Here is a 13687-nt window from a genome sequence, read left to right on the forward strand (position 1 = left end):
GGTAATTTAAGACATTTTGGGGGGGTTCGGGAGGGTGGGGGATTTATTTTAAAGGGTCGGGGTGGGTTTTAGGGTTGTTTTAGTGTGCCGGTTTTCCCGCCCTCCCCCTTCCCCTTCCCCCGATTTACGATTTTTGACGATAAATCGGGGGAATTCCTATTATATATCGCGGCTCTAACGATTTTTGACGATTTAAAATATATCGGACGATATTTTAAATTGTCAAAAAACGATTCACATCCCCCTGGATTCTTGTGGAAATGCTGGATTCTTTCTGGGGATGCTATACCCTTTGAAGCTGATTAATTTTTGTGGTTTTATTGTGTTTGTTGCAGTATATTTGTATTGTTGGAATGGAGATTTTAGTTTGTAGATCACCTTGGTTGGTCAGTTTGATTGGGCAGGCAGTTAAGAAATGCTGTTAAATAAATAAATAACAAACAAACAAACAAACAAACAAACAAATACATAAAATAACACTGATTGGTTACAATCAGAGACAGGATGCTGGGCTTGATGGACCACTAGTCTAGCTTACTTTGGTGTTACTTATATTCTTATGGTACTACCCACTGCGAGCAAATTATTAATATTAACACAAACCCTATTATTTGGTGGCAAGTTTCTTCTGACCTAATTTATTGAGATTACCTGAAAACTTGGAAACTTCAAAGTATTTGGAGAAAAGAACAGGCCACTTTAATTGGGCAAAGTCCACCACCTGCTCCTTTATGCTGCTGGGAGGGAGTTTTTCTTCAACATATTTGGCCTGAAACGTGCAATAATACGAATACACAACATAAAATCAAGCTGAAAACAGATCACAGTATATAAATCCCCACCACCATCTCCAGCACACATAACTCCAAACAATCTGTCTAATAAGTGGCATCTTAGGCCAGTGCTGGCTTTTAAACTCCCATTCAAGTCCATTCATACCTTTTATAGTCTTATTTTAAATGGGAAATAGAGGACCACAAGCCCAAGAAAGCACTAGATGAAAGTTAAAAACCTGTAACTGGCCTAAGAAGCATGATCAGTTAGGGAGACGGTTAATGTACAAACTGTATTTTTAAATGTTCATCAATTTCCTGCTTCTTCCTGTCCAGCTCTGCTTAGATAAACATTATGCATGGTCTTTAATCTTTTCTATCTTTTTCTGTTCCATATCCTCTCTCATATAGGTCCACTACTGTGCTAACATTATGTGAACTTGCAACCCATGGAGCAGAAAACAGCAGTAAAATACAAGCTGCACTTCCAAGGAGATCTCTTCCTGTGCTGGTCACTGTTCCATAACTGCTAGTTTACCTACCATTATACGTGTACCAAGCACAGCCCTCCATATATAAACTCTGCATGATATTTCAGCAGCAGTTTCAACTGAGATGTAGATGCCTGAACTGGTAAATCAAGTCAAATCCTTCATGCTGGTAACACAGAGGTCCATATTCAGTCATTGTCTGGATAGCAAAGTTAGGCGGATGAACTTACCGGGCTAACTTTGAAGGTATATGCAATAGTGCAGCCGCGCTATCGAATTTAACCGGCTAACTTTAGGATAGCTCTTTGGCCCAACCAGCCTTAGCCAACTAAGGCCTAGATTCATCATTCTGGTATAGTGGAATGATGAGTCATGGCCAGAAAAGGGGCGGGGGGGATCGTGTGCCCCTGGCCACATTGTGGCAGTGCGTTTTCGCCCACCACGGTTGCAACCATGGCGCACACTATCGCCCCTGTACCGCCAATGGGAAAGGTGGTGTAATTTCCGGCACTACTGCCGGCGATAATGTCTAAAACATTATTGCCTGCAGCAGTACTGGAATCAAAATTTTTCTAACCCTGCCCAAATCCCCCCTAACCTCTCCCCTTTCCCTCATTGAAATCCTAACATCACAATGCGATAGTTATCGCGTGTGTTAACAGGTTATCGCAGTTTGATGAATGACCCTGTAAATTAGCTGGCTAGTTTTGAATATCGGAGTTACCCAAATAACTTAGCTGGCTAACTCAACTCCTCCCAGTTACGCTACAAGAATGCCCCAAACTTAGGTCTAGATTTATCAAAATGCTATAAATATAGCGAAAATAGTACTTGTGATAAAAAAAAAAAGGGCATGGGAGAGACAGATGGAGAGAGAGAGAGAGAGACTCGATAGGGAGCAATATGTAACTTTGCTATTTATACCACAGTAAGAGGGGGCACGTTTAAGGGGTTTGGGGGGGGGGATAGGTTGGGGGGGCAGTTTTACATAGTCAGAGGTACGAACAGCAAAGTTGACATCACTGCAGATTTTCTGTCATTTGGAGCGATGAAAGGTAAAAAAGGAGTTGATTTGTACAATGTACTCTCTAACTAGCTTGATTGAAGCTAGGTAGAGAGAGCATCAAGCTAGGTAGAGACCCTGTAAACCGGCTAAAATAGAGCTGGATAATACCCTAAATCTTCTTTTAGCCGGATAACTTCTGAATTGTCCGGCTAAATGCTTTTAAATATGGACCTCCCAGAATGCAGAGGATTGGGCCAGTGCACCAGTCTGCATCACAAGACTCTTCGCCCTAATGGTTCCATTCAGAAGAATCCTGCACTTGCTCTCAGAGCTCCCATTTTAAGATCAATCCATTGTATATGTATAATGAATCTGGTTCCTACCTTGGCATGTGCAGACATCACAAGATTTACCCACGACTCCTTTGGTTTGCTTCCTAGCAGCTTTGTTGGGATACATTCCTGGAGCACCAATTGAATTAGCTCTCTCTTAATGGACTGCCCAAGTTTAACATACATGTGTTTTGCAACTATCTCCACGAGCTCCTCTTCCTACAACAAAGAGGTTTCAAGATTAATTTGTCCAGACTCTCACCGCTTGTCCTTAACAGCATCAAGACGTTATTCTTCAGAGATGCAGGTAAGTCGCTATATTTCTGAAGTAGGCGGTTCAGACACCAGTGTTTCTGTCCTTCAGTCTTTATTCATACTTTCCTCTTTTCCCTCATGCTATCTTTACTCTCTCATTTTTTTAATATGTTTTTAAATTCACATGAAGATAGCATTATCACGGAAGGGTAATTTATCACCTAAGTATCTATTTACCCTCAGAAAAAAAATCAAAATAAAACACACTGGGGTAGATTTTTAAAAAGTATGCCATGCGTACTTTTGTTCGCGCACCAGGTGCAAATAAGAGTACGCCGGATTTTAATAGATACGCGCGTAGCCTTTAAAATCTGGGGTTGGTGCGCACAAGGCTGTGCAAAATCGGCAGCCTGCACGCGCCGAGCCACGCAGCCTGCCTCCGTTCCCTCCGAGGCCGCTCCGAAATCGGAGCGGCCTCAGAGGGAACTTTCCTTCCACCCCACCTCACCTTCCCCTCCCTTCCCCTACCTAACCCACCCCCCCAGCCCTATCTAAACCCCCCCACCTTTGTTTGACAAGTTATGCCTGCCTGAGGCAGGCATAACTCGCGCACGCCGGCCGTGCGATTCCCCGGCCCAGGAGCAGTTTCAGAGGCCTCGGCCATGCCCCCGAAATGCCCCGGGCTGGAACCACGCCCGCGACCCTGCCCCCGAATGACGCATCACCGTGACACGCCCCCGACACGCCCTCAGGAAAGCCCTGGGACTTACGCGCGTCCCGGGGCTTGCGTGCGCCACCAAGCCTATTCAACATAGGCTTGGCGCGCAGGGGGAACTTGGGGCAGGTTTTCGGGGGGTACGCGCGTACCCCTTTGAAAATCTGCCCCATTGGTAGCACAGGTGAACCAAAATCCACTACATGAGCCAAAGAATAAAGAAAAGCAAGATCATAAATTAATATCTTAGCCAGAAAAAACTATTTGACTGAGCACATGAATCATACCTAAGAGGAATAAGTATTTTCCTGATACATCACCACACATTTACAGGATATTTAAGAAAAAAGGTAGTTCCAACATCCTGAACTTGTTTATGCAGAACCATAAAATCCTCCCTAAGACTTTGAGTAGCCCTAGAAAGATCTGGTTACATTTTGGCCATATGACTCATAATTAAATAATACATTCCTGCACTTTAAAAAAATGTATGCAAAACCAAATCTCAGTCCATGTCCATGGCAAAGGAAACCATCCTTCTTTCTATCCATCCAGCTACCCATCATATATCCAATCACACCTCCCATCATCATACCTCATCTATCCATCTGTTCCTTTCATTTAGACCATCCTCTCCTTTCACTTAGATTTCTGTTGCTGCTGTCCATGACTTAATGATCTCATCCTTTTTTTATATCCATATAGCCCTGCTTTCATCTCTATCATTCAAGTGATAATTGTTTTTGCTCTATCCAACCTACAGTCCTCCCTTTACAGAAATAGATTGAACCTTCTCAAGCTGAGCACTTGGCTGTAAAATGCTCACCTTGTTGAAGAAGTACTCTCCAAAGTGGATGCCACGGATTATTTGATGGTAAATGAGATCGGTGCTCACTGTATCTTCCTGGGAATAATGCCATGGTGTGAAGATTTCCTTTCGTAAGTAGAGACGCCAGGAAGCATAGCGCTCCTGGTCACCCTGCTGCTTCGCCTGCTGCTCACATTGAGAAATAGCATCCATCAAGTGATTCCTTCCATTACCCAAGGACCAGACCTACAGGGCACAGATTAGAAGTCACTAGAGGTAAAAGCCTGTCCAAGGACAGGTAAAACTGTGAAGTGTAGAAAGTACATAACTGAGATGGATGGTAGTTGAGAATGCAGGCTGAAATTGGATGTACTGTGTGGTAGCAGAGAGGGGATTGGACAAATCAGGGACAGTGAGGGGGCCAAAGCTAGAGAGTACAGCCAGAGATAGTGTTACGGCTATGGCTGCTGTGCAACCGCCTCATCACCAGGGGTCCCTCTAGAGCTGGCTCTCCTGACAGACCCAGTCCATCTCTCTTGTTCACTCTATCTTCTAGTCTTGCCTTTATAACCCTGCCTGACAGTTCCCTCGGTGCTTCGGCATCGAGCTCGCCTGGGCTCCCTGCTCTATCCTTCCTTGCTTGCTGTGCGTTTGGTCCTTGGACCTTGCTTTGCCTAGCCTTGCGCGGCCTTCGGGCCTTCTTCCTTGCTTTCCTTACCTGGCCTACGGGCCTTCTGACCTGCCTTGCCCTGCTTGCTGTGTGTGGCCTACGGGCCTTCTGACCTGCCTTGCCCTGCTTGCTGTGTGTGGCCTACGGGCCTTCTGACCTGCCTTGCCCTGCTTGCTGTGTGTGGCCTACGGGCCTTCTGACCTGTCTTGTCCTGCTTGCTGTGTGTGGCCTACGGGCCTTCTGTGTGTGTGTGGCCTACGGGCCTTCTGACCTGCCTTGCTATGTGAGGCCTACGGGCCTTCTGACCTGTCTTGCCCTGCTTGCTGTGTGTGGCCTACGGGCCTTCTGTGTGTGTGTGGCCTACGGGCCTTCTGACCTGCCTTGCTCTGCTGCCTGCCCTGACTCAGCCTGGACCCAGACACTGCTACTTGCCACCTGCCCTGACTCAGCCTGGACCCAGACACTGTTTCTAGCCATCCCTGTCTCTCTCCACCTGGAGCCACCCTTCTGGGTGGTGCTCACTACTCCAGAACTCAGCCCAAGCGTAACAGATAGTGGATATCAATTTCCATATGTGAAAGTAGACAGTGGATAGGACAATACAGAGAGAGAGAGAGAGAGAGAGAGAGGGGTGGAGCTGGAGAGTACAGGGAGGGAGGGGATAGAGCTCAATTTGCATACAGAGAGAGAGGGGGTGGAGTTGGAGAATGGGGCAGAGCTGGAGAGTAAAGGGAGGGCGGGGACAGAGCTCAATTTCCATACTGGTGATGCAGGTGTGAGGCAATTTTCCTCTTTATTATAGTTACATTGTAGGAAGGATTTTCTTATGAATGAATACCAACCAAAAAGCTCTTATAACAGAGCCTTCCAGTTGCTTGTGGACAGAAACACAATACAATGCCTTAATATTTCCACATACATTCTTTCCTTTCAAATGTGAGATGTGGGTCCATTAAACTACCTTCTAGTTATTCATATACATTGGGGGAGATTTTCAAACAGCCCACACTGGGACAAAGTCTGCAGGTAGCTTTTTTTTTTGCCTTTACTCTTTCTGAAGCATGTGCCAACTTTAGTTTTGGTTTTGCTCTCAGTGGATGTTAAATGCTGAGAACTATACTGTGTCCTTCAGCCAAGATGTTTGGCTGTATGAATTTACTGATTCTGAATCTAAAGAGTCACAATGATTTCACATCTTTCCACTTTGTGTTGTAAGAAGACAACTGGCATAAGTAAAGGGTGTGGCACCATCTAGGGACACCTTCCTGAACACCAATTTTGGCCTTCATCATTTGAGCAAAATTATGGCAATGGCATCATATCTCTTAACTAACTCCAGTCCATCAAGAGCACTTTCAGCCAACAGCAGTGTAGTCACCCTGTCCTGGGTCACGGGCTGGGGGGGGGGGGCATGATTCTCATTTTAGGGGGTTTGTAGATGTTGAAATAGACCCTGGACAGCAGAGAACATAGTTGATATTCAGCGGGCCGCTGAGTGGAAAAGCTATCTAGGTAACTTTACATGGGTATCTTTACCCTGATAGTGAACCAAGCACTTACCTGAATTCCACAGAATATTCCTGGTTAAAGTAACACTGGTAGCTTTAGGACAGCTATGATTTTGACCAGACGTTCCTGACTAAATTTAGTCAGGTAGCATTGAACATCAGTGATCATTGACTAAAGTTTAGCCCCGCCCCAGGGCACCCCCACTGCCACCTGTTTTTACTTGGATAATGAGCTACTCAGACAAAATTTAGCCAAGGAGTATGGGAGAATTTAGAATTTTATTCTTCCATTAACAAGCAGGACTGAATTAGCCATGATGTGTGGGTGACATCATCTGATGGCGCCAAACGGACCCTTCTCTCTTAGCTCATAGAGCTTTTGCTCTACTGTGCATGCGCGGGAGTTCCCACGTGCTCATTGTCTTGTGAGCCCCTCAGTCTTTTTTTGTCTGAGCTTCTGCATGGGCATGTAGTCTCTCTCTCTAATTTGTTTGCTACTTTATAGTTTCTTTTCTTCTTCAAGCTCACTTTGAGTTACCTCACTGACTCAGCAACCTCCTCAACAGCATTTTTCAGTGCTACCAAAAAAAAAATTAAATATGAAAAGTAGAAGAGAATGTCCACCAAGAAGGCCTCTTCCAGTGCCTTCAAGGATTGCATGTGTGACTGAAAGATGTCCATCACTGATGGCCACAATATTTGTTACAAATGTTTGGGGCCAGATCACGACACAGCTATGACTGTGGCTGGATGCCACCGAGGTCCCAGAGGAAAAGGGTCTGGAAAATGGAAGAACTTCACAGGTATGTAAAATATCAGAGTCATTCCTCTTCTTGGAGTGGGGCCTCCTCAGGCTTCCTCCATGTTAAGTTTAGATTTATTTATTTATTTAGATTCCACTTTTTAGCTCTTCAAAGCAGATTCAATTGAAGTTGAGCAGAAGCTCAGAGAGCAAAGCTTCCTCTTCTGCAGTGGTAGTTCCTGAATCCATTGCTCTGTCAGGGTCAAGCAAGGCATGAAGGTGTCATGAACAGGGGTTTGTGAGACTTTTGCATGTCCCATGGGTCTCACTGACATATAAAAAGAAGTACCATGCATCAGAGACAATAGTGCAGTCAGCCCTGCTGAAGTTAAGGTTGGAATCAGTCCCGTCGACACATCTGGTGCCTCTGAAACATAAGTCATCGGCATCAGCAATGCACCAACTCTCAGCACCATCAATAATCCAGGCCTTGGCACTGTCAACACAACAACCCTCAGCACTGAATGCTCAGGCCCTTGGCACCATCAGTGCACGCCTCAGCTTCTGCATCCCTATTGATGCATTTGGCCTTGATTCAACTGATGCAGCTGTTTGCTCCATAGAATCATCAACGCTCCATGTGCTGGCACAATCAGAGCACTGGTCCAAGGCCCCATTGGTGCATTTGACACATTAAAGGCAAGAATGATCATTGAGGGGCTTGAGGATGATTCATTGCATTTACCTTCCTCCATCTTGTTGCTTTATCTCCATTCCACCTCTTCAATCTAAGATTTTATTTGGAGACTCCAGATCTGTTATGCTTCATGGTGCCTCTGGTTTACATGTGCCAACCAGTTCAGTTGACCCAGGAGAGTGTTCCCTCATGGAATCTACTAGAAGTTTATCAAGAAGATTATTCCATACTGGTCTCAAAGGAGAATGTTTCTTCCCCAGTTCATGGTCAGAGGTCACAGCAACCCATAGATCAGGTAGCGGAATTAGTGAAGACTTTCTTTGCTTCACTGGCAGCAAAAGGAGGGTACCCTACATCCTCTCCTGTCCAAACTTGTGGATTTTTTCCCTCACAGGCAAGTCCCTTTCAACTCTATGCCTCAAGATCTCTTATAAGAAGTCCTAGAAGTAGTAGGATCTAGCCCCCAAACATTCCTCTCTGTGGAGGAATATAGCCAGTATGAGGAAGAAGCATGGGATATCAACTTCTGGAGCATGCCCCAGGAATATTCCTCTCTGAGACAACCAAGAACCCAGCCCCAATAACCTTCATCATCATTGAAGCTGTGGGTTAGTATCCCTTCACTTCCTGGTTCCAAGGAAGGGTCTATGGGGATTCCCTCAGACCCCACCTGCTCTGCCGAAACATTCTTTGCCACTAGAGGACCTCTCATTCTCCAAATACTTGGACAAGCTGGATAAGACACTGAGAGTCAACATACGTAAGTACAAGGATCTCCCGTACCAAGGTCTTCATCCTTCTCCGGATTCTAGAAACTCTGTCCAAGCCTGCAGCAATCCTGATCTATTTGATCCTATAGGATTTTCAGATGAGAATGTGGAAGAGTCCAGAGTCCTATCCTCCAGCAACAATAAAACTGGATCTGAAATATAAAATGCAACAAAACCCAGGGTTTGGAGTAGTTCAGCTACCACATCAGTCAGCGGTAGTGGAGTCAGCGTTAAAACAGGTTAAGAAAACTAGAATCTTATCCAACACTCCATCAGTTAAGGACCCTACACTGTTGGATAATTTTGGGATGAAGATCTTCCAGAGCTCAATGCACAGTGCCCGCATCGCAGCCCACATGGTTCAAAACTTACACAGTTGTATTGACATCCCAATAGAGTCACTGAATGGAAAGCAGGAAAACTATCAGCGGGATCTTTTGGACACGGAAGAGTATGAACATCATCTCCTCTGCTTGATGTATGAATCATTTGATAATGCAGCAAGGTTTTCTGCAACAGCCATCAAAGCATGCCTGATGGCTTGGTTAAGAGCCAGCAGCTTGCATGAAGATGTTTATGACAAATTAGCTGATATGTCTTGTTTGGAGGACAATCTCTTCAGAGACAAAGTCAGGAGAACAGTCATCCAAATTAAGGAGCAACAACCTTTTTCTAGGCATCTTACTTTACTTTTAAACGCTCCTTCTTCCAGATTTGCCCCTTCTTCCAATTTCAGTGGCATCACATGCCATCTACATTACCACAACAGCATCTTTTGACACACAGACGTCAGCATGAGAGACATCATTAAAAGATGCTGCAACAAACCTAGCCCAAATCAGGGCCTAGTTTTGGATGAATTCAACCTTAAAGCCATGACTCCTCCAGTAGGGGAGAGGATTCACCTTTTCCTAGAAGAGTGGTGGAAGATTACCAAGGACTGGTAGGTCCTCAAAATTATGAAGTCTGGTTACCATTTGTGCTTCTCCCATTCTCCAGTGCTGCACCAATGTTTGGCCTTCAATCTAGATCCATCTCACTTGACCCAGCTCCATCTCAAGGTGGAATTACTCTTCAGCCAGGAGGTGATAAGAATTTGCCCCTCCCAAAGAAATCAGGGGGATTGAGACCCATCCTGGATTTACGAAGATTGAACAAGAGCCTGTTACAGAAGATATTCAAAATGAACTCCCTTCATACCATCCTACCCTTCATTCAGTAAGGACATAAATGTGTGCCCTGGATCTGAAGGACATGTATGCTGATATATACATCCTTCACTCTCATTGGAGATACCATTGTTTCATAGTAGATTCTTCTCACTACTAATACAAGTTTCTCCCTTTAAGGCTCTCAGCGGTCCTTAGCCTTCATGAAATGCCTAGCGGTGATGGCTGCACATCTTCATCACCAGGGAATTTGTGTCTTTCCTTATTTAGATGAGATGTGAGTGATGAGGATCTTCCCAAACAACGGTGTTGGACTCCCTGCAGAAGACGATCCAGCTCCTTCAGACACTAAGGTTCATAATCAACTTTACCAAGTCAAAACTTGTTCCTACACAAAGAATCAAGTTCATCAGGGCATGGATAAATTCCCTGGAGAAGAAAGCATTCCTCCCATTGGGGTGGGCATTCTGCCTTTGAAACTTAATCCAGAATCTACTACAGTGGGATCAAGTCCTGGCCCGAGAAGTCCTAGTTATCTGGGGCATATGGCAGCATAAGCTCTAGGATAACTAGGACTTCTCAGGTGCATGTATAATTCTCATGATCACCTCAACATGCAAATTCATTAGAGGGACCTCTGTGCTCAGTTGGATCAGTTGTTTCAGCCCTTTTTGCACCCAGTGAGGGTCACCACTCTGGGCACTTTTCTGCTCAAGTGGGATGCAGATCTGCTATATGCTTTTCCATCAATTGGTGTCTAGAAAATTGCAAAAGGCACTCACGGACTGGACAAGTCTGATCCTCAATGCTCCAGCGTGGCTCAGACAAGTATGGTTCTCTTACCTTGTCAGGTTGTCAGTCAGTCTTCTGATCCCCCCAGGAATCCGATCTGACTTTGCTAACTTAAGAGGAGCGTCATCTGTGTCATATGAATCTTCTCTCTCTCAATTTGACAGCAAGGATGTTGAGCACTCCTAGTCTCATTGCTGTCACTGTCCAGAAAAACAAGATATTCTGAAGGGAAGCTGAGGATAATCCTGAGGGAGCATTGAAAGGAGAAGAAGATTTTGCTGGTGGCTGAAGAGGATTGGTGAGTATTGCTTTACTGGCTAATTTTGGGACTTAAATTTTGGAAGAGTAAGATTGTGGCGTAAACTACTCTTTAGTATCTGTGCTTCATTAAAAAGGAAAGGTAGGAATTCTAAGAGTGTGTATGTGCTGGCTCAGTAAGAAATACCCGGGTTTCCCTCTTCCAGACAGTTAACTTTCCTTCCCAATCAGTCTTCAGGCAAAGATCTTTTAAGTTTGAAATTATTTATTGCATGGATAATTTTCCATTACTTACAATTGTTGCTTCCAAATGTATATGCCCCAGGCAGAGATCTTTGTAGCTGGAAATAGGCAGGAGAAGGGAGAATGGAGTTTCTTGGGATTCAGGATGAGGAGACAAGGGGGTTCTGAAGCTAATTTAATCTTTAGAATTAAAGTGGTAGGAAGAAATGTAAAAAAGCTAATTGTATCACAGAGGTTGCAGGCACCTCTAGCTTTGAGGCAGCATGGTTGAGACTGACTAACAGTCTTGGAGAGTGATTACAGGAAATGTCCCCACAAGCTGGGGCTAGAGGGCGAGATCTAATGGTAACGAGCCTAGGATCCATGTGACACCGGGGGGGGGGGGGGGAACGGGGGGGACATGAAGGGCAGTCTCTTGAGCCAATAAGGCACTTAAGAAGACTCAAGCTAGACTGAGAGGGCATACAGACTCCTCCCAAGTGAGAGAAAGCAAAGGATGAAGGGAACTTCTCTTAAGGGCAAGCTCCCTTAAAGGCAAGGCTCACAGGTTTTTATCATGGGTTACAAAAAGGGTGTTTCCACTAAGTACAGTATATACAGACACAAACATGTACCAACTGCTGGGGACAGAACACTCCCCGTCTGGTATCACAAGATACCACTATATCGGTTCTTATATCATTATGCAAAGTCTATTGTAACTGGATCTTTTGACGTTCAAAGGAGTTCCTGATCATCTCGGTTGTCCAGTCGTCCAGGTGATAGGTGGTGTCTTCTTCATAGGGTTTCACCAAGCTGAAAAGAAAGACAGACAACAGAAAGAGAGAAAGAGTCTTTGGTGTGGACAAAGGTCCACGAAGTTCAAGTTTCTTCATGCGGCATGAGGAGTACCACCTCATTGTTGGGCCTGTAGAAGATCTTGGATCGCCACTTGCTTCAATGCTGGAGAGTCAGCAAGTACTCTTTCTTCCGATGAATCCTGAGGGAGTTGGCAAGCTGTTGGACTTGTTTCCTTCGCCGCCTGTAAAGCTCCCCCCTGTCAAGTTTCCGCATGGCACAGGAATGTTCATAGTCTCTTGCATTGAAGGCGTGACAGATGCAGTGTTCAACTCTTTACGGGTTCCTACGAACTAGGTTCCACAGTTGGAGCGGATCTGGTGGCTGAACCCCAGAGTTGAGCGTATACATGGAACCTTCTTGTCTGTTTGTAGACGTAGCTCAGTACTACTTTGCTGTCCATGTGAAGATGGACGACATAGATTCGAATGTCCATTTTAGCTGTCGTTAACTCCACTGTTTAAACTGCTAGCGGCGCTCCACACAATTCTAGATGTGGTATGGTGTGGTTAGGCTGTGGTGCTAGCTTGGCCTCACGCACTCTTCCTTCTGCGTCTGTCACTCTTAAAAAGGCTACCGCAGCTATGTCCTTCACAGATGCGTCCGAGAAGATGCAGGTCTCTTTGTGGCTGGCTGTTTTTAGTGGTACTGGAACATGGGCGCGTGGTATGTGGAGCTGTTCAAGCACTTTTAGGGGGCTCTTCCACTTTTCCCATTCTGGCTTCCTTGCTTGAGGTAGTGTGGTGTCCCACTTGGTAGCACTTGATGAAGGCTCTCTTAACAAGGCTCTTCCTTGTATCGTGGCTGGAGTCACAAACCCCAGTGGATCGTGCAGACTGTTGACTGTGGACGGGATGCCTCGGTGAGTGTGCGGTTTACCTTGGGTCGAGACTTGGGACGTGAAGATGTCTGTCTTTGGATCCCAATTCAACTCAAGGCTTCATTGAGGAGGAGGTGTCTCCACTCTCAGGTCCGAGTTTTCTGAGTCTTTAGCATGATCCTCTGAAGAAGTTGCCTTCGTTACTTCAGAACTGTCAGAGGCTATTTCATGTAGCCTTAGACTGGCACTTGCCAGTATTGATTCCTCTGCAGTGGGTAAGGACCTTAGCTCGTCATCTACGTAGAAGTCCTTTTCCATGAGGCGTCTGGCATCTGCCTTGTACTTTTTATCTCCTTCTTGGGCTGTCCTTCTGAGCCCTGGCATGGCCACTGCAGGCAATGGACTATTATTCTCTACCAAAAGGGTAGGTTTGTCGTCATCCTTGGCGACTTGAAGCACTGGGTCCCCTAGATGTTCCTCTGCATCTAATGAGGGGGCGATCCGACTGGTAGATGAATTGAGATTCGGTTCTTCGCAGCTTAGGATCTCCTTGGTAAGTGATTAAGATATGGTTCAAATAGGGTGGGGTTTCCATCCTCTAAAACATTCGTGGCGTACGCCTGAATGCTTAGTCTCCTTATTCGATTCAAGCCGACTTCGCCGACTATCACCCATTCCAAGGCGAGTCGGTAAGCATAGGGACCGGCTGTTGGGCCGTCATGCATCTCCAAGACCTTGGTCAGTGCTGGTGCTTCTCTACCCAATAGCAGCAGGATTTCTGCTTCCGGGTTTAGTGGTGGG

At 45.5% G+C, this 13687-nt stretch overlaps 1 protein-coding gene across 3 annotated transcripts in view; it reads right to left on the reverse strand.

Annotated features, from left to right (window-relative positions):
• MYO7B (myosin VIIB) overlaps positions 1-13687 on the reverse strand; it is a 280227-nt gene that overhangs the window by 60135 nt on the left and 206405 nt on the right. For all 3 annotated transcript variants that reach the window (XM_029615689.1, XM_029615690.1, XM_029615691.1), the window contains 3 exons: positions 4399-4626; positions 2654-2821; positions 652-769 (listed from right to left, as the gene is read on the reverse strand). In XM_029615689.1, coding sequence (XP_029471549.1) covers positions 652-769; positions 2654-2821; positions 4399-4626 — 514 coding nt within the window. The remainder of the gene's footprint in view (positions 1-651; positions 770-2653; positions 2822-4398; positions 4627-13687) is intronic.

The sequence above is a fragment of the Rhinatrema bivittatum genome, chromosome 9 (genome assembly GCF_901001135.1).
Source record: "Rhinatrema bivittatum chromosome 9, aRhiBiv1.1, whole genome shotgun sequence".
In the NCBI taxonomy this organism is placed as follows: Eukaryota; Metazoa; Chordata; class Amphibia; order Gymnophiona; family Rhinatrematidae; genus Rhinatrema; species Rhinatrema bivittatum.